The 27,897-nt window shown below is 37.8% G+C and overlaps 1 protein-coding gene across 1 annotated transcript; it reads left to right on the forward strand.

The window, feature by feature from the left end:
- Nucleotides 1-26,950, forward strand: aqp12 (aquaporin 12). Its single transcript, XM_039767723.1, has 3 exons — nt 1-595; nt 16,439-16,555; nt 25,292-26,950. Exons 1-3 carry the CDS (start codon nt 1-3, stop codon nt 25,483-25,485), a joined length of 906 nt encoding a protein of 301 aa, XP_039623657.1. The 3' UTR covers nt 25,486-26,950.
- The last annotated feature ends 947 nt before the right edge of the window (nt 26,951-27,897 follow it).

Raw genomic sequence — 27,897 nt, forward strand, 5'->3', positions numbered from 1 at the left:
ATGTCGGGACTAAATGTGTCTGTTGGATATTTCTTGGTAGCATTTGCCCTCAGTCAAGTTGCTCATCCTTTGCTGAACTCCTTCAACCTTGGAAATCTTCACAATGAGCTCCTGGCATCCTTTTTGCTGGTGGCTTGTTGGTTAGAGCTGCAGATTTTGCTCGAGCTGGGTCCATGGGCAGGTGGTTTTGGCCTTGATGTTTCCCTCACCTTGCTTTTCCTGATTCTAGTGATTCAAGGTCTTAGTAGCCGTGGAGCATCTGGAAATCCATCCATAACAATGCAGAGTTTTCTTCTCTCTAAAATCTCTTTTCTTACTGCCTTTGGTAGTATGGTTGCACATTTTTTAGGGGCTATGTTTGCCAAACTCCTAGCCAAATACTACTGGTCTCTGGAACTGATTGACATGCATATGTTTCACAATATGATGGCACAAGAATGTAGCTCGACACTGCGTGTTTCTGTCCTGCAAGGAGCCTTCACAGAAGGGATATGCATGCTCATCCTCCATCTGCTTGCCATGCGAACTGAGGAGCTCTCTGCCCTTCTTCAGGTGACAATCTTTGCTGCGACCAACACATTACTAACCTGCATGGGTGAGTTATTGGACATTGTTTTTTTTATTACAGTTCTCTATTAAACCAGCAGTTTTCTATTTTTTTAATAATAAACTATCATTTCTGAGAATCATAGTACAGGGTGGTCCAGATCTAATTATGCAGATCTAGATCGTCTGGATGACTTTGATTTACAGTATGTGGGGGGACGATTCCAGTTCGGCGCAAAGACGATTCTTCATGTCGTCAGTTCACACACTTCTCGATGGTCCGGGATTTTTCGAGTGATTTTCTATGTAATAAACTTAATAAGTTATAGCGTAATGAAAATTGCATAATTAGATCTGGACAACCCTATATAATCTAGAGACGTGCACCTTATTAAGATCTGATCACACACCCTACCTACCTATCTAGATAGCAGAGATATCATTAAAAGATACTACAGTGCTAAAAAGAATAGCAAATAGCATGCTCTGTTAACTGAGGACAACACTGATAAATAACAGCCAGATTTAAAAGAATATCAACTCTAAAAAAAAGTGATTTTTTTTTTTTCAATTTTAATAGGACATTCATTTCCTTTTGAATTATTGGAGGTGGGTTAGGAATCTTTCAGAGCAGCAAGACAAAATGACATGGCAGTGATGTGGTGTAAGAAATCGCAATTGACTGTTCATTAAGCAGTATTGGCCAAATAAAGCTGTCACATGATTAAGGAACGGGAATCCAAAACTGTCTGATAAATAAGAGATGATTTTGTTCTAATAAGGGAAAACATGTGACACAGTGAAGCAGGTGCTTGACAACAACACTCACTATCAGGGTCCTGACTGAGTATATTTTGGATGGTCAGAGTTCAGAAAGATGTGTGTCAATAAACAAGTTTAAATTCAGACACATTATGTTTCCCACAAATGGACGAAAAGTGTTGACGCTCATTCATTACCTGAAAATCTCATTAAAATGTCTTGTATCCCGTGTCGTCTAAAGGTGCACCCTTTAAGAAGCACTCATATCGTTTGAATAAGCTGTAAGTATCTTTATATCTCTGTATCTCAATCTTACCTTATATCTTTATCAAAGTATTTAACTTGCATATAGTTTAAACAATATTTTTATAAACAGTTATGTCTGAACCATAGCTGATGAACAGATGGAAGTTCATGCAGGTCTCTGGTTACAAATGAGTTCTGTTCCTGCAGTGATTCATAACTCAATTTTGTATGAAGGTTAGAAATTCCACTGAAAAATGCCTGTTAATGGAAAATCACCAAAATGCACCATGCCTTATTATTTAATTCACTGGAATTCACTAAACGTATTAAGAAAATGACAGTAATCAGCCCTGTCATGCATTGTTAGTTGTTTTTGACATTAATTCACCATTTATAAACAATTTATAATGTTAAGTTTTTCTATACATTCATTACCTTCATCACCTTCACTTTTACTAGATACATTTCTCAGAGGCAAACTAAAGGCGTGAAAATCCGCTGGTAGCTGGCGATTTTGCAACACATGAGAATGAGTGCACAAAATGATTAAAAATGGTGACTAAAAAAGTATAGCATTAGTGATGGATTCTACATACTGTATTGTAAATTTTTGAATGGATGGGTTGGCACCCAGATTGGGACAGAAGGTGAAATCTTACCCGGTTGGATGGACTACATGAGTGGAGCAGCAACCTGGCTGGGATAACTTTAGGTTCCTATTACAGTTGGGGCAAACATATAATGGATGGATGGGGGGAGACTGTTTAACAGGGACAATTTATCCCCAAGGCTTAAGGTGACATTGACAGTAACAGTGTTACTCTGGTATGACTCCTGCTGGGACTCCTGTAGAAAGCCAACCCTGTCAGGATCCTTGAGGGAGCTGCCAGGAGAAGGTCTCCCTACTTTGGAGAGCTTACGCATAACCAGAAGTGCTTCCATCATACCCTGTCATGACATTGGAAGTAATCCTGGGTCTAACATAAAAGGAGCCATCTCTCTTCACTTAGGGCAGTCAGAGACAGGAGGAGAGGAGATGAAGCTCACCGGAGGAGTGGAAGTAGAGGAAGGAATCTTGAATTAATGCTGGTGATTAAACTTTGAATTGTGTCTTGTCTGTCTAGTGAAAGTACTGTATAAATAAATAACCTTTATTTGCATCCTTGACTGTGATGGGTGTAATTGTGTCGGGGTTTGTGGTGTCCCCTTGTGGTCACAGTATTCATCCCTATCAAATTTAGTTTGTTTTGTTCATAAGTTAAAAAAATAAAAGAACCTGCTAGTTGAATATTAATTCCAGTTTTGTTGTAAAGAAAAACAGCTGGGTTTTATGTGCTCATTTGTATTTACAGATTGATTGTTAAGTCAATAGTGGCATAACTTAAGACCCATCTGTATATTATAAACATTCAAATCCCTACAGGTACCTATTCCAAGCACATTCCATATAATAAATATTGTATGCATTAGGGATAGTGGAAATAAATTAATGTCTTGTGGATGGACAACTGACAAAAACATCTTAGGACCAAAATACCCCCATCATTCTTCCATATTCTAACTGTGCCTTCCATATTTGAAGTGAGTGTTGAACCACAGTGACTTCTGTTTATTTGATAGAAATTAGAGGCGATTGGTGCAAAGAGGGCGGCACGGTGGTGCAGTGGGTAATGCTGCTCCCCCGGAGTTAGGAGACCTGGGTTTGCTTCCCAGGTCCTCCCTGCGTGGAGTTTGCATGTTCTCCCCGTGTCTGCATGGGTTTCCTCCCACAGTCCAAAGACATGCAGGTTAAGTGAATTGGTGATCCTAAATTGTCCCTAGTGTGTGCTGGGTGTGTGTGTGTGTGTGTACCCTGCAGTGGGCTGGCACCCTACCCGGGGTTTGCTTCCTGCCTTGCACCCTGTGTTGGCTGGGAATGGCTCCAGCAGACCCCTGTGACCCTGTGTTAGGATATAGCGGGTTGGTTAATGGATGGATGGAGGGATGGTGCAAAGAGTAAAGCATATATGGAGAAAATAGTGCAGGATTTCCTATGTCTAACCAAGCTAGTTGTTCTGTTCTGATTCCTTCAGTTATGGTACCTACATTTGCAAACCAGTGGGAAAGGTAGGGCCACACTCTCCTCTGCTTTACATTATTGAAGGATTTATTTATCCATGGCTTCTTTGTAATCCAAACTGCCAAACATTTTAAATGTGATCTAGACAAGGAGTGACTAGTTTTATTTAAATACAATAAACTCCCCAAAAACACAAAAACCTATACAATGTGCATGCTTTGTTTGCGTAATGCCTTTACTGCATGTAATGCCATCTTATGCTCGAAAGGTTTATCTTTATAGTGAAGCACAATCTACAGGCATTCATATTCTTACACATTTACTGAAATGCATTTCAATGAGTGGTAAACTAAGACACTAAAGTTAGCTGAGAGTCTTATACGTAAATTTTATCACTGTAAATATTTATATGGATATGCTCACATGGCAACACAATTCAGAGATTTTCATTCATATGTTCCATGGTTCTGACCTTTTTAAAGAAATGTGAGGAACTTAAAAACTATATGGAAGCAAAACGTTTTAGATCAGATTTAGCTCACCTTCACAAGTGGTACTTAATCTGATATGGAAATACAGAACATGACCTAAATGTGACATCTGTTCCAATCACAATTTTCTGGATATTTATACTATTTAATACACTGCTTAAATATGATCCTGGTCATATCACCTCATGGAAAATCAAGATGAATTATGCAGACACAGCTGCCAATATAAAGAACTCAAAGGGATGGACTTAACAAGTATGGAGAAATTGCTATGTGTTTTCTGAGGGAAATGACGTTCCACAAATGTTTTTTTTTTCTCGAAAATCTTACAGAAATATGTTGTCATAGACCATCAAACATCCCCTTTGACATTCATGAAATTATCAAACCCCTTTGTTTCTTAACCATTGTGACAATTTTAGAGGGTATGCCAGCCACCGAACCTGATGCAGACAAACACAAGAGGTACACCTACAAAAGCTCACTCTTTTATTTCCTTCTCTGCACAGCACACAGTGCACAAATCACCACAAAGAGCTCAGTCCTTTTTTTTTTTTCCTCTCTATTCTTTCTCCTTTTCTCTCTTCTGCCACCTTTACTCCTCCCTTTGCAAGCTCTGTCCTCCACCTCCCGAGTGAGGCGGCCCCTTTTATGTTCACCCGGATGTGCTCCCTGACGATCTTTCTGCAGCACTTCCTGGTGTGACGGAAGTACTGCATAGGCACATGGAAGCACTCCATGTGCTCCCGGATTCTCATCTCTTCTTGGTGCAGAGGAAATGCTGTAGTCCAGGGCTCCAGGATCATCCAGGTGCTCCCTGGCAGTGGCCACAGTCCCATTTGAAGCTCCAATCCCTTGACCCCGATGCAAACCAGGGGGACTGTCCTCTCATGTCCCGGGGGGAGGTATTGTCTCTCTCCCAGTCTTTTCATCCTTCAGTGCCCCAGTCATCCACCACACAATCCATATCTTGCTATGATCAGCTCCTCTCTCGTGTTGACAGGTCTTCACAATCAAATACAACATAAGAATTCCACTTCAATTTTTTAAATTTCTATTTGTGTTCCTTGCAGACATCCTGGGATTAGGCAGCATCTGTCTGATGAACTTGACTTTTTATTAATTTTTAGCATGCGGAAAACATTAAGGATGGATATCTATCCACTCTCATGGCAGATTTGGCTTGCCTTTTAATATCAATTTGAACATTAAAGCAAAAAAAAAAAAGATTTTTTTTGTAGTTTTTGGAGGTGAGCCAAAAATCAAGTCACTTTTCTCAGCAGCGTGAACATAGCCTTTGTCTGTATTATGACCTGTACAGAAGACTGGTAGCAGGCACATCTGTGAAGTCAAAGGGCACATCCTAGCACTGATATGCCGAGAGAACTAAGTCTCTATGAAAAACATTTTGTACAGACCCAGCACTAAAAGGAGTCTCTCAGATTTATATGGGCTGAATGTTTTAACTTGTATTTTATAACATCTACTTGTTACTTTTGGAAAGTGCTTAGAGCAAAAAAGACCAGCCCTGATTAAAGCGATTTCTTAATAAGAAATCAATTCTTTACATTAAATATACATGTCATTTAATTATATAATTTGTCCCTTCTTGCTATTAAATTATCAGGAATTTCTTCCTGTTTGTGTTACTTTTTTGGAAAAAGGTACCTACTCTCCTGAATATAAGCAATGATGGGCTGACCAAAGCAAAGTAAACTGTCTATGGTGCCAGAAAACCAAACACCATCTTGGAAAGTAAGCTAAACCTAGAAGTGCTTGCTTCAGTCACGTAGCAAATTTAAATTAAATCCAAATTGATATAAACACTACAGTGCTTTGGATAAAACAAGAGATCAGAAAAAAGGCTTAAACAAAAATGTACAGTAAATGAACAGACCCCAAAAGCAAAAGGTTCTAAGAATATTAAAGAAAATTCAAAATAAGAAAAGCTACAGAGAAAAATAGTCTTAAATATTGGAGCACAATTTATCTAAAGGGATTAGAAGAGCTGATCTTTAAACTTCTTATCTTCTGATTTTTAATGGTGGTTGTCAGTCTAAATTAATGAGCGTTATCACCACTTACTGAACTGGAGTAAGGAGCAAAGACAGAAGATGCCTGCCTTAATTTAAAATATGGTTGCAGAGAGGCTAATGTTTATTGTCAACTGTGACTGTTACGAACTTGGGGTTCCAAAGCAAAATGACAATAAACAGTTCTTCAAAATGCCCACTAGTGGAATTATTTAACAGCAAACCCTAACTAGATATAAGGGCAAACATAAGATCTTTATAAAATAATTAAAATTTTTTTTTCACAAAAATGCCATGAAGCACAAAAGAAAGCTCTGTGGAACACAAAAGTCAAAAGGAATTACCTGAAATGGCAAAGGCAATACAAGGTGAGCAAAGACAAAAACACAGACAAAAACATAGCATGAAGTCAAAAATCACAAAAACACAGTAGAAACACTAGTAAACTCACCAACTCCATAGTGCATTTGAATGAACTGCCAGGAATTGTGGGAAACCCTTGCCTTTATAGGTCTTTAGGGCAGCGCATGGTGGTGATGGACAGGTTGAACCACCCACAAGACATAAAGCACAAAACACAGACACAGAAAACAAAGTAGATAATTAACAAAAGTAACATTAACATAAATAAATTATAAAAAGAACATAAAACAAGGAACTGAATCCCACCCAAGGGAGGAACCCTGACTGAAAAATAACAGCAACAATCATTTGTACTTACTGTACGTTGATGAGATTACACTGTTTAAGAAGTCGCTCCAATGTAGATTGTGCCTGCTCCCAAAGACCTCAATCTGTCAATAATGTGTTTCCTCTGTTACTCACATGGCCTACATTCAGACAATACATGTTCAACTGTTTCTTTGACAGCACACATCCCACAAATCCCTGTGTCATGCCTATTAATTCTGAATAAAGAACTGATTATGCCAGTGTTTCCAACATTGAATTGCATAAGTACTATTTATTCTCTGTGCTTATACCCCCAACCAGTTGCACTTGTACCAGGTTTTGAATGTTATATAAACACCTTCCACTCCACCTTTCACATTATTAACATGTGCTAAAGTGATTGAGTGGACTTTTTATTATAAATTTTAAGCAAAGGCACCTACGTCTGATTGTTTAGTATGTCTAGAAACCCATACAAAATATATACTGCAGTGTTGTAAAGATTGCAGCCTCAACAAATGTTTCCCAAATTCTAAAAGAATATTTGGTGTACACTGTGAAATACCAATATTAAAGCTTTTTAAAGCAGACTGGCCATTAGAGCACAAAACACATTCAGAGCACATATGCCAAAATAATGGCAATCAATTCAGAAATGGAATATAGTAGTGATAATCTTTGTATGAATTGGACCTAAAACAAAGAAATATAAAAAACTGAACCTGACAGGTTGGTGATTGGGTCTTTTGTATCATCTTACATATGTAATATAAAATAATCCTATTTCTGTCCATCTTGCAACTACAATTAAAGAAAGCTTGCTTCCATGTAAAACTAGTTTTGCTACAATTAAAGAAAGTTTGTTTTCACTGCCTATGTAAATCATTTAAACTAACTGATGTGTCTATACTTGGATCTAAACACTGCACCAGCTAGTATACATACATACATACATACATACATACATACATACATACATACATACATACATACATACAGCATATGTACACAGATCAGCCACAAAATTAAAAACCACCTGCCTCTTACTAGGTGGGTCCCCTTCGTGCCACCAAAACTGCTCTGACCTGTCGAGGCATGGACTCCACAAGACCTCTGAAAGTGTCCTTTGGTATCTGGTACCAAGACTTTAGCAGCAGATACAAGTCCTGTTAGTTGTGAGATGGGGCCTCCAGGGATTGGATTTATTTTTTCAGCATATACCAAAGATGCGTGATTGGATCGAGATCCAGGGAATTTGGAATCCAAGTCAATACCTTGAACTCTTTGTCATATTCCTGAAAGCATTCCTGAACAATTTTTGCAGTGTGGCAGGCTGCATTATCCTGCTGAATGAGGCCACTGCCATCAGGGGTGTACGTGGTCTGCAACAACCCTTAGGTAGGTGGTGCATGTCAAAGTAACATTTAAAATACATGAATGTCAGCAGAAAATTAACTAGAGCATCATGCTGCCTGCCAGCTTGCCTTCTTCCCACAGTAATCCTTCTATCATCTTTTCCCCAGGTAAACAACGCACATGCACCAGTCTGGACAAATGAACTAAAAGCAAAGGTGTTTCATCAGACCAGGCCACCTTCTTCCATTGCTCTAAAGTCTAGTTTTGATACTTCCTTCTCCATTGTAGGCTCTTTCAGCAGTAGACAGGGGTCAATATGGGCATTCTAATCAGTCTGTGCATAGCTTCATACTCACCAAGCTGCAAGGAACTGTGGTATTCTGACATTTTTTCTCATAACCAGCATTACATTTTTAGCTTTAGTAGTTCTTCTATGGGATTGGACCAGACAGTCTAGCCTTCACTACCCACACACATCAGTGAATCTTGGGCACCCATGACCCTGTCAATAAGACATGCCATTTTAAAGATCTAGTCGTCTAGCCATCTCAATTTGGCCCTTGTCAGAGTCATTCAGATCCTTATGTTTGCCCATTTTCCTGCTTCCAACATATCCCCTTCAAGAATTGGTTGTTCACTTGCTGCCTAATATATCCTACCCCTTGGAAGGTGCCATAGTAACAAGATAATCAATGTTATTCACCACACCTCTCAGTGGTTTTAAAGTTGTGGCTGATCAGTGTATATATATATATATATGTTGGCCGGGGCCCTTTATCGACTGGGACATTAGCATAAAGGAAGGACCAGGGGAGACAATGTGCACAGGGAACTGCTTGCCCTGAAGTGCTAGATGGCAGTGCCCTGGGTTTCAGATGCATCTTGAATTCCCACAGGGCTCCATGGGAGTTGAAGTTTGGCACAGCCCTGTTGGGTTCCGTGGGGGCTGTCAGGGGGGCTGCAAAGACCTATTTTGTTTGGCTTCCACCACATCTGGGAATGCTTCCAGACCTCGCTATCAGGCCACCTGGAGTATTCCCAGGTGCAGCATAAAAGGAGCCACCTGTCTTCATTCGTGGAGCCAGAGTTGGGAGGAAAAGGAATGAAGCTTGCCGGAGGAGGAGTGGAGGTGGAAGACAGAGACAGAGAAAGGGAAAGATGAAAGGAAAGTGTTGCATAGTGCTGTTTATTGTACATTTGTATTGTATTGTGTATTTATATACAGTGTATTATATATATACAGAGTAGCAGAATAAGGACAAAATTCACCTGGAGTAGTAGTAATAGGAAGAGGAATAAATATTGATAAATATTTATAAATTGAACTGAAAATTGAATTGACTGTGTAGCATACTTTGCACATACTGGTGAATCATATGTTCCCCTGGTAGAAATCAGCCTCCAGATTGGCCTTTTGTTGAATCATGTAATAAATCACAGACAGACAGAAAAAATATACACTGATGTCATATTCTGTATTAGGTTTTATGCTGATTTCACCACCCATCCACCCAAAACTGACCACCTTGTCACTGTGGTGCTCTGCTCCAAACACTCTTTTAATATTGCATCAGTTAGGTGACTAATTTATGGCCTGTTAAGTTTACCTAGAAAGCCATTGTTAATTGTAAACTGCTTAAAAACAATCTGTTTGGTAAGGCTGAAATATAAGAAGAGTTAATGTCACTTCAACACAAACACAAAACTTGAGTTGTGCCCACAAAAGTTAAGGCTGTAGTGGATGTTGATCCATATTCAATATATCTACAACGAAGGAGAGATCAAATCAAGCAAATGTAAATGACCTGCTTTGTGCACTCAGGTAACACCCAGCTAAACATCTGAGAACATTAAGGGCTCTTATGCACCTTTCTCATGTTTTATTCAATATTAAGAGAGGAACTGGAATACATATTCTCAGCAATCTACAGATGACTTGCTAAAAATGTCTCCTATAATTTATCTTTATGGACTGAACTTTGCACTCTGTTAATAATTCTCTCTTCTTAGCATCAGCAAGTGTTACCTGATCACCATGATAACAGACTGGTAATGTCTTCTTGTCTTATCCATTTTCCAGTTCATTCCCCATACTTTTCTCGCCTGTTCCTCTTTTCTACTACAGTTGAGTATTTTCTCCCCAGCACTTTTTATCCTTCTCATTACTTTCTTCGCTAATGCTTGGGACCTTTTTCTTTTGCATTAAAGAACTGTTAAAGTAATGTTTCCTAACTTTCACTAAAGTTTTATTCCCATTATATACAGCTACCTTTATTTTTTTATTATTACCATTTTTCAGGGAAGCACATCTATAACCATTAAATTTGTTGCAGAAACCAATGTATTATTAGTCAAATCTGTATCCGCCATAATCAAATGGGCAGAAAATCATCCTTTCCAGAAAGCTTCAAATGTTTCTCAATTTGCCTTTTTAAATTTGTATGTACAGTAAGTATATGAATGCCTTCTCTCTGTTGTATATCAGTTCCCATGGTATGTATAATAGGGAAGTGGTCACTGCACACCATTGGATGATCTGATACTTAAAATGTTTCCTATTCACATAATCTTTCTATATCCCCTGCTACTAGTAAGAGGCATATAGCAGACAGTACACAGAATTATTATATAAATTTATTGCTGTACCTCATTAAGACACACAGAACATTTTTCATCTAAATTCTACAGCTCCTCAGAGTACTATGAGAATTTAAATCACCACACCAAATGACCTCATTCCCTCTCCTTCCCTTTATTGTTTTCTTACTTAGAACTCTTATATAATGTGTTAACCTTTTATAAGAGTTATAATATTTTACATTCTACATTAGCCTTGGACCTTCCAATGCACCAAATCTGTCATTACAATCACAAATTTGACCTTATTTTCAATTGTTTCTTCTGTACTTTCTGTGCTGCCTCTTCATAGTTTACTCCTAGTTCTAACAAACACGCTGTACTTTTACAGTTTTCTTATGTATAGGCTATCCTACGTAGACAGAGCTATATACCCTACCCAGTTAAATTTTGGGAAACTTCCTCTCTACAATTCACTTATTCATGTTCACCACTACACCTGCTACACTTCTTTTACACAGCTGATATTGGACCAAACGTCTGACATTTAAAACATTGAGAGGAGGTCACATGGACTACATATGACATGAAACAACCTTAACTAACTGTATCTGAAAAATTCAAATTTAACAATCACCAACAAGTTATGTGTTCTTAATTCATCCCAAAATCTTTTCAAATATTTGGCTTTCTCCAGTACTCCCCCAAGTAAATTACTTTTTGCTTGATTCCCTCACACATGTAGAGAAACCCTCATGACTACGACACCAAAGCCAATGGTGTTCAGTACATTTTCTTGGTTTACGTTTCTGCTCCCTACACTTTTTAATCCAAAAGCTTTTTCCCATTGTTTCTTATCTTTGTGATACCAAGAGCGTCCCATCTTCTAAAGGTCTCAAGCAGTGCCTGAAATGGATACATATACAGTAAGTGCTAGTATCCTGTCAACAGCACAATACACTTTGAGTTGATCAGAAATGATGCTGGTTTGCCTTGGAGTTTCTAATAACGCCATACAATTACAATCAAATAAAAAGCCAAAATGGGGTGGGGGGATTCCCCCTTTGAGTTTAAAGAGGCACAGTACACTGACATTTGTTCAAGGAGCACACCTTTGGATAAGGGGTGATACAAACAGGAACGCACAAAAACACTTCTGGTTCTTATCAAACACTGATGGTACACGAATGCTAAAATTTCAGAAGTGTATACTGGCCCACTTCAAGCCCTGGTCTCAAAATATCTCCCAATCCTTTTTTTTTTGCATTTCTAGTAGAGTTTTTTTTTATTTATATTACTGAAAGATTCAGAATCATAGTTTTATCCTATATTCTTTGCTTAATTTATTTAAATTCTCCTGTGGCAGTGAAGAAATATCACTGCAATCCTCTATTCAACATTTGTTGTATTCTTTCAACTTACCAGTACATCATTGCTGCTAAAGAATTGATTATTTCTTTATAGATAACAATTTCTTGCCTACAATTAAATCTTGCAAATACGATGCTATTGTTACTTCTGAACATGCACCTCTGATCTTGGAGCTAAAGTCACTATGCCCCACACACTCATTTCGCAGATGGTGTCTCAACCCGCTTCTATTAGCAGACGAGAATTGTACAGAATTTATATCCAAACAAATCAGTTTCTTCCTAGAGACAAATACATCCTCAGAGATTTCTGCAGGAATACTCTGGTAAACTCTTAAGGCCTTCTTAAGAGGACAGATTATCTCATATCTTTCCCACAGAAATAAATTAGAAACCAAGAAAGTAGCAGAGCTAAAAAGGGAAATTACTAGAATAGATGAAGAACATGCCAGGCTCCCAAGCGAGACTCTACATAGGAAAAGACAGGCTCTGCATTCAGAACTAAACCTCTTGACAACTAAAGAAACTGAACAACTAATTTATAAATCCAGACATCATTGCTATGAACATGGAAAGAAACCTAATAAGCTTTTAGCTCAACAAATTCACAAGCAAGAAGTCCGCAACACAATCCCAGTAATCACCAATACGAACTGAGACAAAATCATTGATCACAAAAATATAATGCACACATTTAGAGACTACTATAAATCCTTATATTCTACTGAGTTTAAAGAAGACAACACACACAATGTAATACATTTAAGGATACATTACAGATACCACAAATAGATACTCCTAGTGCGGAGGAACTGGATAAACCTCTGGCGTTATCAGAATTACTAGATGCTATAAAGTCACTTCAAGGCAGGAAAGCAGTAGGCCCTGATGGCTACCCTGTAGAATTTTATAAGAAATTTTCCGCTCAGCTAGCTCCCCTCCTATTGGCAACATTTACAGAAGTCAGAGACAATCAAACTGTTCCTCAAACTTTTCGCCAAGCATTAATCACCGTTTTTTCCTAAACAAAATAAGGACTTATTACAATGTGCATCATACAGACCAATTTCACTTTTGAATAAAGACATTAAGATACTCTCAAAAATTATAGCTAGAAGGATGGAGAAAGTGCTCCCCTCTGTAATATCACAAGATCAAACTGGATATATCAAGGGTCGACACTTATCTTCAAATCTTCGATGCCTGCTTAATGTAATATACTCACCAACTATTATTATCATTGGATGCCAGAAATATTATTATCATTGGATGCAGAAAAAGCATGTGACATGATTGAATGGAAATACCTCTTTACTACATTGGAGAAGACATGCCCCTTGTCACCACTGCTGTTTGCAATCGCCATTGAACCACTGGCAATACACTGTCAAAATGCTGATCAGATAAAGGGGATTATCAGAGAAGGACTGGAACAAAAATTTTCTCTATATGCAGATAATATGGTACTGTATATATCAGACCCACAAATTCTGTGCCTGCAGTCTTAACAGCACTCACAGAATTTCAAAAGATCTCTGGTCTCAGAATTAATCTGAATAAAAGTGTACTCTTTCCAGTAAATTCTCAAGCATATAATATTAGATTAAACACCCTACCTTTTATCATTGCAGAACAGTTTAAATACCTCGGGGTAAACATCACAAGTAAACATAAAGCTCTTTATCAACAAAATTTTGCCGTCTGCATGGAAAAAATTAAGCAAGACTTGCATAGATGGTCAACCCTTCATCTCACTCTAGCTGGAAGAATTAACACTGTTAAGATGAATATTCTTCCTAAGCTCCTTTTTTATTTCAAAACATTCCAATATACATTAATAAATCATTTTTTAAGCAATTAGATTCAACAATAACCTCATTTATTTGGAACTCAAAACATCCATGTATCCAAAGAGCGACCCTACAAAGACAAAAGGCAGAAGGTGGCATGGCTCTACCTAACTTCCAGTTTTATTATTGGGCAGCAAACATGCAAGCTATAAAAACCTGGACACAAATAGACAAACATACACAGGCCTGGTCTGCAATAGAAGTAAAATCCTGCAGTACTTCTTTATATTCCCTGCTCTGTGCCCCAATAAATGCAAGTTATTGGCGATATACTAATAACCCAATTGTGCTCCACTCACTTAGAATCTGGAACCAATGTAGAAACCATTTTAAGATGGAGAGGCTTTTATCTGTGGCACCTCTGCAAGAGAACCACCTCTTTCAACCTTTGCAAACATATGCAGTTTTTAATATCTGGAAAAAATTTGGGATTAACTTGCTTAGAGATCTTTATATAGACGTCTTTGCATCCTATGAACAATTACATTCCAAATTTAACATTCCAGCTACACATTTCTTTCACTATCTTCAAATTAGGAACTTTGTTAAACAGAACCTGCCTGATTTTCCTCATCTTGCACCCTTGTCCATGTTTTAAAAAATTTTACTCAATCTCAAGGACTCAGACACAATCTCTGCAATATATAAAATTATTTTACAGTCCATCCCTTTCAAAGATCCAAGAGGACACTGGGAAAAAGATCTCTTAATCGATATATCAGAAAAGGAGTGGAAAATAGCAATGCAGAGAATTCACTTGAGCTCCATATGCACAAAGCATACAATTATACAACTCAAAATTATATATCGAGCACATCTGTCTCGCCTTAAACTCTCCAAAATGTTTCCAGGGCATGATCCAACCTGCAAATGCTGCAACCAAGCCCCAGCCTCACTGGGTCATATGTTTTGGCCCTGCACCAAATTAACCTCATTCTGGACCAAAATGTTTAATTACCTCTCAGACAGCCTTGGTCTCACAATCCCTCCTAACCCATTAACAGCTGTGTTTGCTGTTCTTCCAGATGGGTTTAAAGTGGAGAAAACAAACAAACTGTAATTGCATTCACTACACTTTTGGCACGCAGACTGATTTTGCTAAACTGGAAGAATCCTAAATCACCTCTTTTAAGTCAGTGGGAAACCGATGTTTTATACTATTTGAAATTGGAAAAAATCAAATACTCAGTTAGAGGATCTGTACAGATTTTTTTCAAAACATGGCAGGATCTAATCAGTAATATTTTAGAATAAGCCCTTAAAGTACAGAGGAAGCAATTATTTCTGCATTTCTTTTTCTTCTCCGTTCATCTCTATTGGCCTATCAAACTCATCTATTTAGGTATGTTTACAAGCCTTAAATTTTACTCCATTGGCCAGGCTCTCTCTCTCAGGGATGGGGGTCGACTTGTTCTTAATCCTACTTTTTGTAAAAATTTATTGATTTGTATGGAATGATTGCAATAAAAATAATAAAATTTCAAAAAAAAACCAAAAAAAACATTTGTTATATCTGTTTTCAGCAACTTTACGCTCACTTTCCATCCAAACATATTTACCCCTTAAAACAATCTCCTGTCTTTGTCACTTTCTGCCATTACTCCTTTAGTTACAGCTGACTGCTCCCACTTTGCCTCTTTGAAGTAAATTCCAAACCTCATTTTGTCTTCAAACCTGATGATCTTACCATTGTGCAGGTCTGACTTGATAGTAAGGAAAAATGACTGCAAAGACTATGTGGCCACTCCATTAGTGATGTCACATGCTGATTATGTGATCCAATGTCATTATGTGGTGGCCATCTTGAAACCCCTGGGAGAGTGCACGATTGCTTGCCAAACTTTACAACACGAAGAACAAAGTAAAATTAATGAATAAAAGTACAAAACTAGATCAAAATGTGGTTGACTACTCCTCAAAATCTTCCAAAGGCACCTTGGAAGAAATGTAGGGTCTTTAGCAAACCAAATACAGCTTGTTAAGAGGCAACAAGAGATGCACAAATTCTTACTACAGTGATGCCCAGGGGCACTGAACTCACATCGGTAAATCTGTATATTTTAAATAACACCTGTCTGCAGTGAAACTCCATCCTAAGGTGCTTTACAAATACAAGTAGAGCATAAACAGTGTACGGGCCACAGAATTGGTCATAAGTAAAATCAGAATTGGCAGAGTGTTAATCAGACCCTTAGCCATTATACCACATTGAAACTCAAGCTGATGAAAAGCTAATTGAAAATGAGAGGACTTTCCTAACATACAGTAGGTTGATGTCAAGATGCTATTAACAATCCAGGTTATGTTTTAAGCCATTGGATGCAGTACAGCATCTCCTGAAAACAAGCTGAAAATGTTCACCTCAACACATTTCTAATGTGGTCAGTGCTTCCTTAAAAGTGAGAATAGAGTATGTAATAAATAGCCTCAATTCATTTTTCAGAGGTATTTCATCTTTTTTTTTGTGTGTCTTTAGCTAACAGTTACACTCTTGGCCTCTTCAATCCTGTCTTGGCATTTGCATTGACCTTCCACTGTGCAGGGTACAGCTTTCTGGAATATGCAACAGTTTATTGGCTGAGCCCGACTGCAGGTGAGTTGTATCTGAGATGAAATACTTGAAATCCATGAAAAATATCTTGATTTTTGGTAAAGGAAAGGTATATTAACTAAATCATCACTTTTGCATTTTTCATACTAATACTAGTAGAATGAAAAAGGTAAAGACCACAGCACATATGAGACTTGAATAAAAAGTAATACATTCAGCTCTATAACTTTATAACAAAAATAATTAAATACATTTTAATTGATTTTAAATACATTTTAATAAAATCAATAACATTTTTCCTCTGTTACATTATGGGTGTATTTGTCAACATACAGTGGATTTAGAATGTATTGAGACCCCTTCATTTTCTGCACACTTTATTGTGTCGCAGTTTTAATTTTAAATGAACACATTTGCCATTTTTGCCAAATGGGAAATGTGACCATTTATAATTAAATATGCAACACAATAAAGTGTACAGAAATTAAAGGGGTCTAAACACATTCTAAATTCACTGTATTCTTATAATCACTTACAAAAATTATAATCAGGATTCATGAAATTGTCATAATGAATCTCCCCGTTTTGTTTCTGCAGTCAGGTCTTGGCAGCTTCTTCCATATTTGTAATGAGCTGATAGTGGCACTCATGAAGAACATACTGAGGTTTAAGAAAAAGTCATATGAAATGAAATTTGGACTGTTCTGTCTGTCTGGCAAAGTGGCATGATTCACAATTTCACTTGCATCCACTATGACCTGCAAAAAAGTGAGACCTTCACATTTTATGCTAGTTCAGCATGTGTGTTCAATGACACACAGTTCTTACATTAGCATATTTCATCCATCCATCCATCCATTCATTTTTACTGCTTATCCTGTTTTGAGTCATGGGGTCAGCAGTCTGAGCAGTCTCTACACCTTCTCCAACCATTCTGAGGTAAAACCGAATCCTTCCTAAGCCTACCAAAAGGAATGGTCTCCTCCCAGTTGGAAACACCTGAAACACTTCCCCAGTGAGGCATCCAGGAGGCAGCTCAGCTGGCTCCTTTCAACAAGGAGGAGCAGTGGCTCTACTTGGAGCTCCTCTTGCTCCTCACCCTATTTCCAAGGCTGAGCCCAGACATAAATGAGTCCAGCTCATTTCTGCTACTTATATTCACAATTTAGTTCTTTCAGTGACCACCCAAAACTTGTGGACGTGAGTGTAGGAACATAGATTGACCATAAAATGGAGAGCTTTGCATTTCAACTCAGATCTCTCTTCACCACAAATGACATGTATAACATCTGCATGACTGCAGTTGCTGTTCCAATATGGCTTTCAATTTCCCGCTCTCTTCTTCAGTCCCTCATGAACAAGTCCAACATATGCATTTCTCTGATTGACCGCATATACAATGACTAACCAACGAAAGTGATTTCTTCTATTTATGCCGTGCAGTATGTCTCACATATCACATTTTTTGTTCTGTGATTCTTTGTGTTCCATACTCCTAACTTGTTTTAATCTGAATGTAGTTTTGAAAAAGGCTTTTATTCTGATTCACTTAGGAATCCTTTGTACCATAACATTATCTAGTTTTGGCCACATCTCAGCCTTTCTAATGCTGTGAAAGTCTCATTTTCAGACCTACACAAAAACAGCACCATGTAATATTGAAGTAGTCCAAATGGAGAGAATGTTTTATAAAAATGCAACAGAGATGAGTAAACATTTTGCTTAAAGGAAATGTCAAAGCAGCAATCTGAAAATGGTCAGGGGGCTGTTACTGTATGTATAATGCCCTAACAACATTAGTCAAAAGCAAAAGACTAAAAAGAATTCAAAGAGAAAAAATAAAGCAAGATCTTTTTCCACGATATTTTCTTAAATGCTTTAGTTTATGATAGTCATATACTGCAATATGTGGAGAACAAGTCAAATAAGGTTATGCTTAACATAATAATGCACTAATGAGGCTTCATCTTGTGGTGTATGGCCGGCCATTTATCCCGGCCAATACCCCCAAGCCGTCAGGTGGAGCCCTCCCTGCAGTATGGAGGTTCCCCAAAGACCAGCAGGGCATCATGGACATTGCAGTTTTTTTATACGCAGCCCTGCTGGATGCCGTGGGGGCCCCTAGGAGACGCTGCAGGGAGGAACAACGGGTATTTTCTCTACGCCCCGGAAGCACACATGGACAAGGAGAATGACGTGCTTCCTGGGTGAAGAAAAGGACATTTTACCTAACCTGGAAGTGATTGAGAGTCACATGGACTGGGGATTGGAACGCTTCCGGGTCAGGGTATTTAAAAGGACTGTGGGAGCTCCCAGACGGTGAGCTGAGCTAGGTGGTAGGAGGGCAACGCGTCTGGGAGTCGGAGGATTGTATTTGTGATTGATTATTGTTTGTGTATGAGTATTGTGGAGGAGAGGGTGCTATGTGCACTGTGGCATTTAAATAAAGTCATCATTTGGACTTTTACCTGGTGTCTGGAGTCATGGACAAGGGTTCAAGGGAGTGATAGCGCCCCCTATTTGTCACAATCTGTAATACTGTGTAGAGGTTTGATCTCCATATTGCATAAAAGACATAGCAGCATTAGAGAAAGAACAGAGACGAGCAGCTAGGCTGATTCTTGGACAAAGATGTATGAGCTATGAGGAGAGATTGGAAAAGTTTTCGGTTTAAGCAAATAAAGATTAAGTGGTGGAATGACTGAGGTGAGGACAATTATAAAGTTAGCTCATACAGTGGATCACTTCTGTTACTTTCAAATTAACTTTTCTAAAAAAATATTGGGATATAGTTGGAAAATTGTCAAGTGCAAATTTCGCATAAATGTTGGAAAGAGTTTCTTTAAACAGAAAACCAAAAACACAATAAATAAATTACCAAGTAGTGTGGTCTAGAGTAGGACTGTAAGGACCTTCAGTTTGTGACTTGATTTTACAGTCCATTTGAAAAGTGTTCACCCTCTAGGAAGTTTATGTCATTGTCTAATAGTAGCCTAACCCGGCTAGCATAGGGTGTAAGGCCGGAACAAACCTTGGACAGGGCGCCAGTCCCTCGCAGGGCAAACACACACACCCACACACCAAACACACCTTAGGTCCAATTTGGTGTCACCAATATACCTAACATGCATGTCTTTGGTCTGTGGGAGGAAACCCACACAAACAGAAGGAGAACATTGAAACGTCATGCAGGGAAGACCTGAGGCATGAATACCGGGCTCCTTACTGCAAGGCAAGAGTGCTACCAGTATGCCACCATGCTGCCCTCCCATAGGAAGTTTCCACATTTTAATTTTATAGTGGATTTAATTTGACACTAGGAAACAGATTAGAACATTAGAACATTAGAACAGTCAAGACGAGAACAGGCCATTAAGCCCAACAAAGCTTGCCAGTCCTATCCACTTATTTCTTCCAAAAAAACATCAATTCGAGTTTTGAAAGTCCTTAACGTCTTACTGTCTACCACACTACTTGGTAGCTTATTCCAAGTGTCTAACGTTCTTTGTGTAAAGAAAAAGTTTCTTATGTTTGTGCAAAATTTACCCTTAACAAGTTTCCAACTGTGCCCCGTGTTCTTGATGAACTCATTTTAAAATAACAGTCTCAAGTCACTGTACTAATTCCCTTCAGAATTTTTAACACTTCAATCATGTCACCTCTTAATCTTCTTTTGCTTAAACTGTAAAGGTTTAGCTCTTTTAATCTTTCCTCATAATTCAACCCCTGTAGCCCTGGAATCAGCCTAGTTGCTCTTCGCTGGACCTTTTCTAGTGCTGCTATGTCCTTTTTGTAGCCAGGAGATAAAAAAACTTTAATGTCAAATTGAAGATATACTCTATCTCTGAAAAGTGGTCTGAATTAATTAAAAAAATGAAACACAGAATAACTGATAACACAAGTATTCACTTTAATATGACATACCTAAATTATTATTGGGGCAGCCAGTTGGTTTTAAAAGTCACATAATTGCACAATTTTTTTAATGGAATTTAATCCCAATTTTATCAATATACCATTCAATTAAATATAAAATACATCCAAGACAATATTAGTTTTTCTAATGGTTATTACCTGTTTGAAATGACTGATTTTTAATTTATTATTCATATATAAATTCAAAGATATGAAAGAAGATGATCCACTGTGGCAACCCCTAATAGAAGTAGCCAAAAGAAGAAGAAGATTCACATATGAATTCAAAGCTCCATTTTCAGCAGCTGTTCATTCAGTGGCCATCTCTCTTAGCTTATCCTTAATTTGTCACGCATTAATGCTAATTGGTTATTAGAGAAGCCTTTGCTTCGTTTTGGTCATTTTTGAACCTAGAACTGAACTTAAGTAATGCCAGTACCTTGCAACCAAAGTGAACAGAATAACAGGTTTTAGTGGTGCTGATTCAATTACAAAGGTCTCTCAAATAACCAATTAGCAATTACATATGACTAATTAAAGATAAGCTTTAAGGGAGTTGACTAATAGGACACAAGACGGAGTGGCTCCTGAAAATGGGGCTTTGCAGTCATACAGTGCATCCGGAAAGTATTCACAGCACTTTTCCCACATTTTTTAGTAAACTTTTTTCACGTTGTCATTATGGGGTGTTGTGTGTAGAATTCTGAGGAAAAAAATGAATTTAATCCATTTTGGAATAAGGCTGTAACATAACAAAATGTAGAAAAAATGATGTGCTGTGAATACTTTCTGGATGCACTGTATATGAATAATAAATGAAACATCGGTCATCTCAAGCAGTAATAGCTATTAAGTAACTCAATAAGAAAAGGTATCAATTTCTATCAAGAGCATGAAAATTTCTGGGGCTGTCCAAACATTTGACTAGAAGTGTCTGTAGTCAAGGGGTTTAAAATATTTGTAGTGTAAATTAACCTTATATGAAGGATTCAACCTGTGGTCAGTCAGTATGGTGGCGTAACTAACACAACAAATACAAAGGAATGCCACAAACAACTCTCTGAAAAGGTCGTTGCAAAACAAAAGTCAGGGAATTAATACAACAAAGCATCCGAGGCACTAAATATCCCTTGGAGTCCAATTAAATCAATCATTAACAAGTGGAAACAATATGGCACAACTGTATAGCAGTCTGTCCACAAAAACAGAGTGATAGTGCAATAAGAAAGGTTGTGATGGAGGCTACCAAAAGATCTATGAGAACTGTGAAGGAGTTAGAAGCTACAGTGGTTTGTATTAGCGAGACTGTACCTTCAGCAAGTATTGCAAAGAGAAAGCCATTGTTAAGAAAACACACATGACATCTCATTTAGAGTTTGCCAGATATCCAGATAAAATGTGAGAACTGCCAAGAGGGTGAATACTTTTACAAGCACTGTATTTTGGAGAATCTCCATGAATGTAACTGGTGAGCAGGATAGGCTGTTCTTATCACATTTGTTTTAATGATCTAATGTGAGAAGCAAATTCCATGCTTCAGAACTAAGAACACCGTAACACAATTCCTAGAAGATCATAAATCTGTAAAAAACATTTCATATATTTACATTTTAATAAAAATAAACAGGCATCCATCTTGTTTTATATAGAACTTACATAAAGAAGTACGTGTCCATAATACTAATACATCATGCAAGGTTTCAGCAAATATAGGGATATGGTTTAAAACAGCATTCTAATCTCTATATATAATCTTCATTTGGATCTTGATCTTTGTTTGTCCGCAAATGAATTAGAAGATGAAGCACTAGATGGCAGTAGAGAGACAGCTAAAACATAGACATTGCATTAAGAATCTCCTCCAGGCTTATACTACTGAAGACTGTAGTACTCTAATCACACCTCAAAACACAGACATTCAAACTAAACAAATTGTTGTGCTTTAAATTAACTAAAGAGATCTTCATTTAGAGCTTGATCTTTTTTGTCCGCGAATTCCACACATGCGTGGACAACCTTCCAGTTTAGTACGTTGTTACTCACGGATGTCAACAATGTGCCTGAATAACGAAAGGGGTGGTGGACAGTGTTACGCTGGTTACCTCCTGAGGCCTGGTTAGAGAATGAGATTGCCGAAGATAAAAGGTACGTGCCTACGTAACATATTAATGAAAGAAAGACAGTGGGTAAAATGAATGACAATGTAACAGCACGTTCCGGAAATTATTATTGTTACGTTGTAGCCGGCGAGTGCTGCGCGTCTCACAGTTGTACCGTGGCTTGCTCACATATCAGTGAAGTGATCCCTATTTATGTTTTAAAGAGCCTGGATACCTATGTGTCCCCCTTTTATAACCATTGCTCCGTGTATGTTGCCTTACTCTTTGGATTGCCACAAAGCAACCTGCGAGATTGGAAAAAGGTTGAGAAGACATCGTGAGAGGAAACGATAGCGTTGTGAAAACGAGATGGACTGTGAACGGACAGAAGCAGAAATGCTCCCACACCACCACATAATTACTATTCGGACAGTGATTCCGAGTAGGCCGTTCCTACCGAATCAATGTCCAAGGGTTTTCTTTTGTAATTTTGTTTCCCTTATAAAAAATCATAATGCTGTGCGACGAAAGACCCAGTTCACGACTGGCAGCCGCGTTTAAACAGGGAGCCCTTCACAGACAACTTTAACATGCGTAACGTAGTTGGGCGCACATGGCTAGTAATGATATATTTATGGATCTCAAAACTAAGAAAGCACAATTTTTTTTGGTTATAGAAAGCTCAGAAACATGATTTATAATTTGTAGTCCTGGCAGGGATAAACACTGCCCAGAACGTGGGTGACGGACATCTTCTGTCATAAATGAGTTAAAAAGCAATATATTTAAAGTATCTAACATTGACTTATTGTGATCCACTCATGGCCATAAATTTTACTGTCATTCTAATACTCTTTCTTTTATTTTGCTTCTAAAATATTGCATTAATGTATTTTTTCTTCAAAATTATTCCCTACAGTTTTATTGTAACATTTCTTTAAACATAAAGCCATTATGGAAAAAGCCTTTTCTTCCCTTCAAAGCACCTCTGGGTGTGATCAGGAAACACCTTTACTTATACATTTGACACTAAGTATGGTATGCAGGTTTTCTTTATTACAACAAAAAAAAAGCATTTTTTCGCTCAGCACTGCAAGACTTTACAAAGGTAACAAAAGGCAAATCAGGTTACACCAACAGATTAAGCATTTGTGAGATGCTTAATCTGATCCAATCAGCACAGAATCCTAAAGAGTAACAAAGAGACAGGTTTATCCCTGCTGGTATTCTAAGCTGGTGCTACGTGGTGGTGGTCTTCTTGAGGCCAACAGCATCTCATGGCCAGCTGGTCCTCCACAGCTCACTGCTGCCACCTGCCTACCTACGGCAGTTGCCTTCCTGTTTGCCCACATTTTACTAACAGAGTTTCCCTGTTTCCTCTTGTCTTTGGGGACTTGCCTTGAACACATTAATCCTGCAATATTTCTTTTTTATAAACTGTTTTTTGTTGATCATTTTTATTTTAACTTGTATTCCTTGTGGTATTTTGCATGTTCCTATTTTTTGTGAAACCTCATTATGTATTGAAAGAAGTTGGATGTGTTTATTTTGAAATGTATTGAATGGTTTGGATTCTGGTAGATGATGAGTGTTATATAAAATGTAGGTGGATTAATTGCATTGATAATCTGTATACGGTATGCCAACTAACTGTGAAATGTTCTTTATAAAATGACGTTTGACTGACTGAATGGCACTATAAGCTAATCTACTATGAGTTGCATTCTGTAGATTGTAATTTAAAACAAACTGACTAATGACTAAAATGTATTTGCCAATCCAAAATTCCTTAGATGTTATTAGATGAAATGACTTTCTATAACATTAATTTTATATGTGAGTGTGACCCAGTATAGAAACTATGAGAATTAAATCAGTGTTGCCCTAAACCTTGCTGATGAGTACTGCTTCATGCAGCTCTACTTGTCATTTTCTTTCAAAAGTATAAAGTCTGATAGGACGCCTCTTTTGTGCCACTCTTTCTGAGAAAGAATGGAAGAAAAAGAAGGTGAAAAAAATCAAAATAAAGTGTTTTTTGACAAAACTTTATGAATGGATGGTGAGAAAGTATGTAAAGTATAAACCAAATCAAAAGGCAAACTAAAAGCTAAACTAAATGGAATCATTTATCCAGTTTTTCAGGTTAAAAGCATATAAACCATTTTACATATCCCTCCTTCTCATGCTACCTATAATTTTTTGACTCCTCTTACTCTGACAGTGAACCATCAGCCAGGCCTACCTTTTAATTGTAGACATCATGTCCACTTGGCTGGAGCAGTCACTCTGGAGCAACCCAGCAGTGCCTTCCAGCACCAGTAGCTACCTAATAAAGTGTTAGTGCCCTGTAATAGCCCCTGGTCATGTCTTTTCTAAACAGGCAGACCCCCATCTGTCACTTGTAGGGCTCACCTGCTACCATCTGGCTTCCAGTCAGTCCCTTATGGCACCTCTCCTAATCTGGTGCTCCTGGATAATCTTCTACTGAGACACCCTTTACATGGAGACACAATGTGGGTTCTTTCTTATATGATCCTTGACAAATCTTGTAAATTTCGAACACTTTAAATGCAAACATTTTAAAATGCATTTTTTCTTGTATTGTTAGTTAGCATACATACCTTATGCTTATTCACCCCAACAGGCACTTTCCATTACCAAACCAAAATCTCATGTGATTCTCTTCGAAATCTGTTGAAGTACAAACTAGCTGACTTATCTTGGGCTCACTGACAGACTGTTTTTCTTTTCATTTTGCTCCCAGGTATGATTGTGGCAGTGTTTCTCCACCATGGTCACATTCCGTTGCTTTCAAGTAAGAACTGTCTCTTTTCCCAGAAATCCCGATATCGAATACCAAAGCAGAAAAATCTTCCAATCCTAAAGAGAGCTGCTTCTTTAATTTGGGGGAAAAGGATTGTGATCCAGAAGAATGGAGGCAGGAATGCGAATGAGTGATTCAACGGAACAATTCTTACATATATGGCGCCGTCTGCAACTGCCCCCCTTGAGGGATGCTCACAAGCTGGAAAGCATGTTATGTCTTTTTTTTTTAAATCCTGAAGCTATTTAACAGAACCAAGAGTAATTATTCAAATGATTCATTCCATTAAAATTGTGTAGAAGATTTTTTAAAGGCATTGTTTAATACCATATTTACTCTAAAAGCTACCCACTCAGTTAGAAACTCATCTTTGCCACAGTCATTACTGGGAGACTCCAAGAGATGTAACCACAACACAGATGGGAAGGAGATGTGATAAATGGTTGGCCAGTTTTTATTTGCAATTCAATGAATTTTCATCTCCACTGTCAATCACAAGCTCTTTAAAGGGGAAGTTCAGAACTTTAGATATGCTGGATGGCCTTCTATAACACTTTTTATAGCAGTTGTCTGAACAAAAAATACTCTTGCTTCTCACAAACACCTAACCAATATCATAACCCTTCATACATACATTATAAACACAAATGCTCATTCCATATGAGGTCATATCCTTTATCATTTAAGTATCAATGTGATTTCTTTTTTACTCTTTGATTATTTTAGTTGTTTAAACCTCAGTCCACATCCCAGTGATGCTTTTTCAGGTCAACTGGTGACCTTTAAATCTGCCACATCTGAATTTCAGCGTGCTTCGATACGGGAATGGACTCTACAAGGGACTGGTGTTGTCTCTTCTTTCTTCTGTCAGAGACCTCTGGTATAGGCTATGCCCCCTATGACTGGCTCTGAATTTAATTAAGCAGATATCAGAAAATTATAAGAAAAAACTAGGTTTAAAAAAAAAGTTACAGTTGGCTGTAAATTATATTGGCAATATCAAGCAGAAGACAGGAATCAAAGCTGCAGTACATGCGATGTCAGGCAAATGGTTGGCATGATAACACACACGCCAATGCCTGACCAAGACACTAATTAGCCTGTCATCTTTCAAACGGGAGGGTATCAGTAGAAAGCCTACACTGACCCACGGAAAACATGCAAACTCCTTATAAACCTGCCAGAGCTACAAAGCAGCAGCCCAAACCACTGCAAACCTGCACCATGTTTGATTTTCTTAAACCTCCCATATCGATTTAGGGTTATGGTGTGCCGTAGCCTGTCTAAGCAGAATGCGGCATAAGGGAGGAACGAACCCACGCTTGCTCATTGAAGGTCACCAGTTATCCTTACTTGAACTTCTTTAAGATGAAAACCAAAGCACCCTGAGAAATACGTATGGCAGCACAACAGGACTAGCAAGCTCTGAACATGACAGTGAGTAGACTAGACTTTGAGCCTCGTTTCTTGGAGTGCACTAACAAACATACAGCTATTTTGTCAGGTGAAGGACATTTTTAAAAATATAATACTGACTATATGTCAAGGGTATGAATTTTTACAGCCTAAGGTTTTACAAGGTAAACAAGTTATTGAAAAGATTTTGCTCACAATGATACCTTGTCTCAATTTGTGATGAGCTATGTCATTATCAAAATAAATAAAAGTTACACTTGGAGAAGTTTTATTAAACAAAAAAAAATCTGACATGTGCATTTGTATTTGGCAATACATATATTTATAACTCATAAATATATATGTACAATATACACCAGTTCAGGAGCTCTGTGTTTAGTTTAGATACATAAATAAATTACATTAAAAATAAATAAATAAATGTATTAGATAGGTAGCTCATTGTGCTACTCCTGTGAACAATACCATACAGAGAGAACAAATGTCCAGCACATTAAGTGTGTGCCATCTCATTAATAACTTGCAATGTGGACATCTGGCTGGATGACTTTGGAGTATCGTGTGTTTTTGTCTTATTTTGGGCCTCAACACCAGTATGAATTAACAGGGATTTACCAAACTAGATATTTATTTAGTTCTTCAGTGTTGGTGTTGAGTTTTTCTGGCACTGTAATAGACAGCATAAATAATCTGTTGTCCCTGTCGGGATAATCTCCAGGCCATATCCTTGCCAGGGGAAGAAAAAAAGCAGGAAATAAGGAAAGATGTTTCCTGCCAGACAACTGGTTACAATGGCATTCCAGCTGGTACAGGTCCAGGTTCCTTACCTGGCTGGGAGGCCAATATAGTGATAGAACTGGGGGAATTATCCCACTCAGACTATTTTGTTCTTTTGATCTTTTATTGAATTTATTATCAAGTCAAAACTTAACAAAGCTAAATTCAAATCAACCCCCACCCATGAGAAAGAGGGGAAGGCAAACAGCTAGAGTAAAACTATTGAGTGAAGTAAAGAGAGAAATGAGTCTTTTCTCCCAATATAAATGCTTATTCTAAAATGCTAAAATGTTATTGATTAGGTCCTGCCAGGTTTTTAATAAGTCTTGAACAGATCCTTTAAGTGAGAATTT

The sequence above is a fragment of the Polypterus senegalus genome, chromosome 1 (genome assembly GCF_016835505.1).
Source record: "Polypterus senegalus isolate Bchr_013 chromosome 1, ASM1683550v1, whole genome shotgun sequence".
Classification (NCBI taxonomy): Eukaryota; Metazoa; Chordata; class Cladistia; order Polypteriformes; family Polypteridae; genus Polypterus; species Polypterus senegalus.

Excerpts from the sequence above, each read along its gene's own strand:
- aqp12 (XM_039767723.1), top strand. The coding sequence starts at position 1 with ATGTCGGGACTAAATGTGTCTGTTGGATATTTCTTGGTAGCATTTGCC. Across the intron at positions 596-16,438 it reads CACATTACTAACCTGCATGG|CTAACAGTTACACTCTTGGC; the intron begins GTGAGTTATTGG and ends GTGTGTCTTTAG. Across the intron at positions 16,556-25,291 it reads TTGGCTGAGCCCGACTGCAG|GTATGATTGTGGCAGTGTTT; the intron begins GTGAGTTGTATC and ends TTTTGCTCCCAG.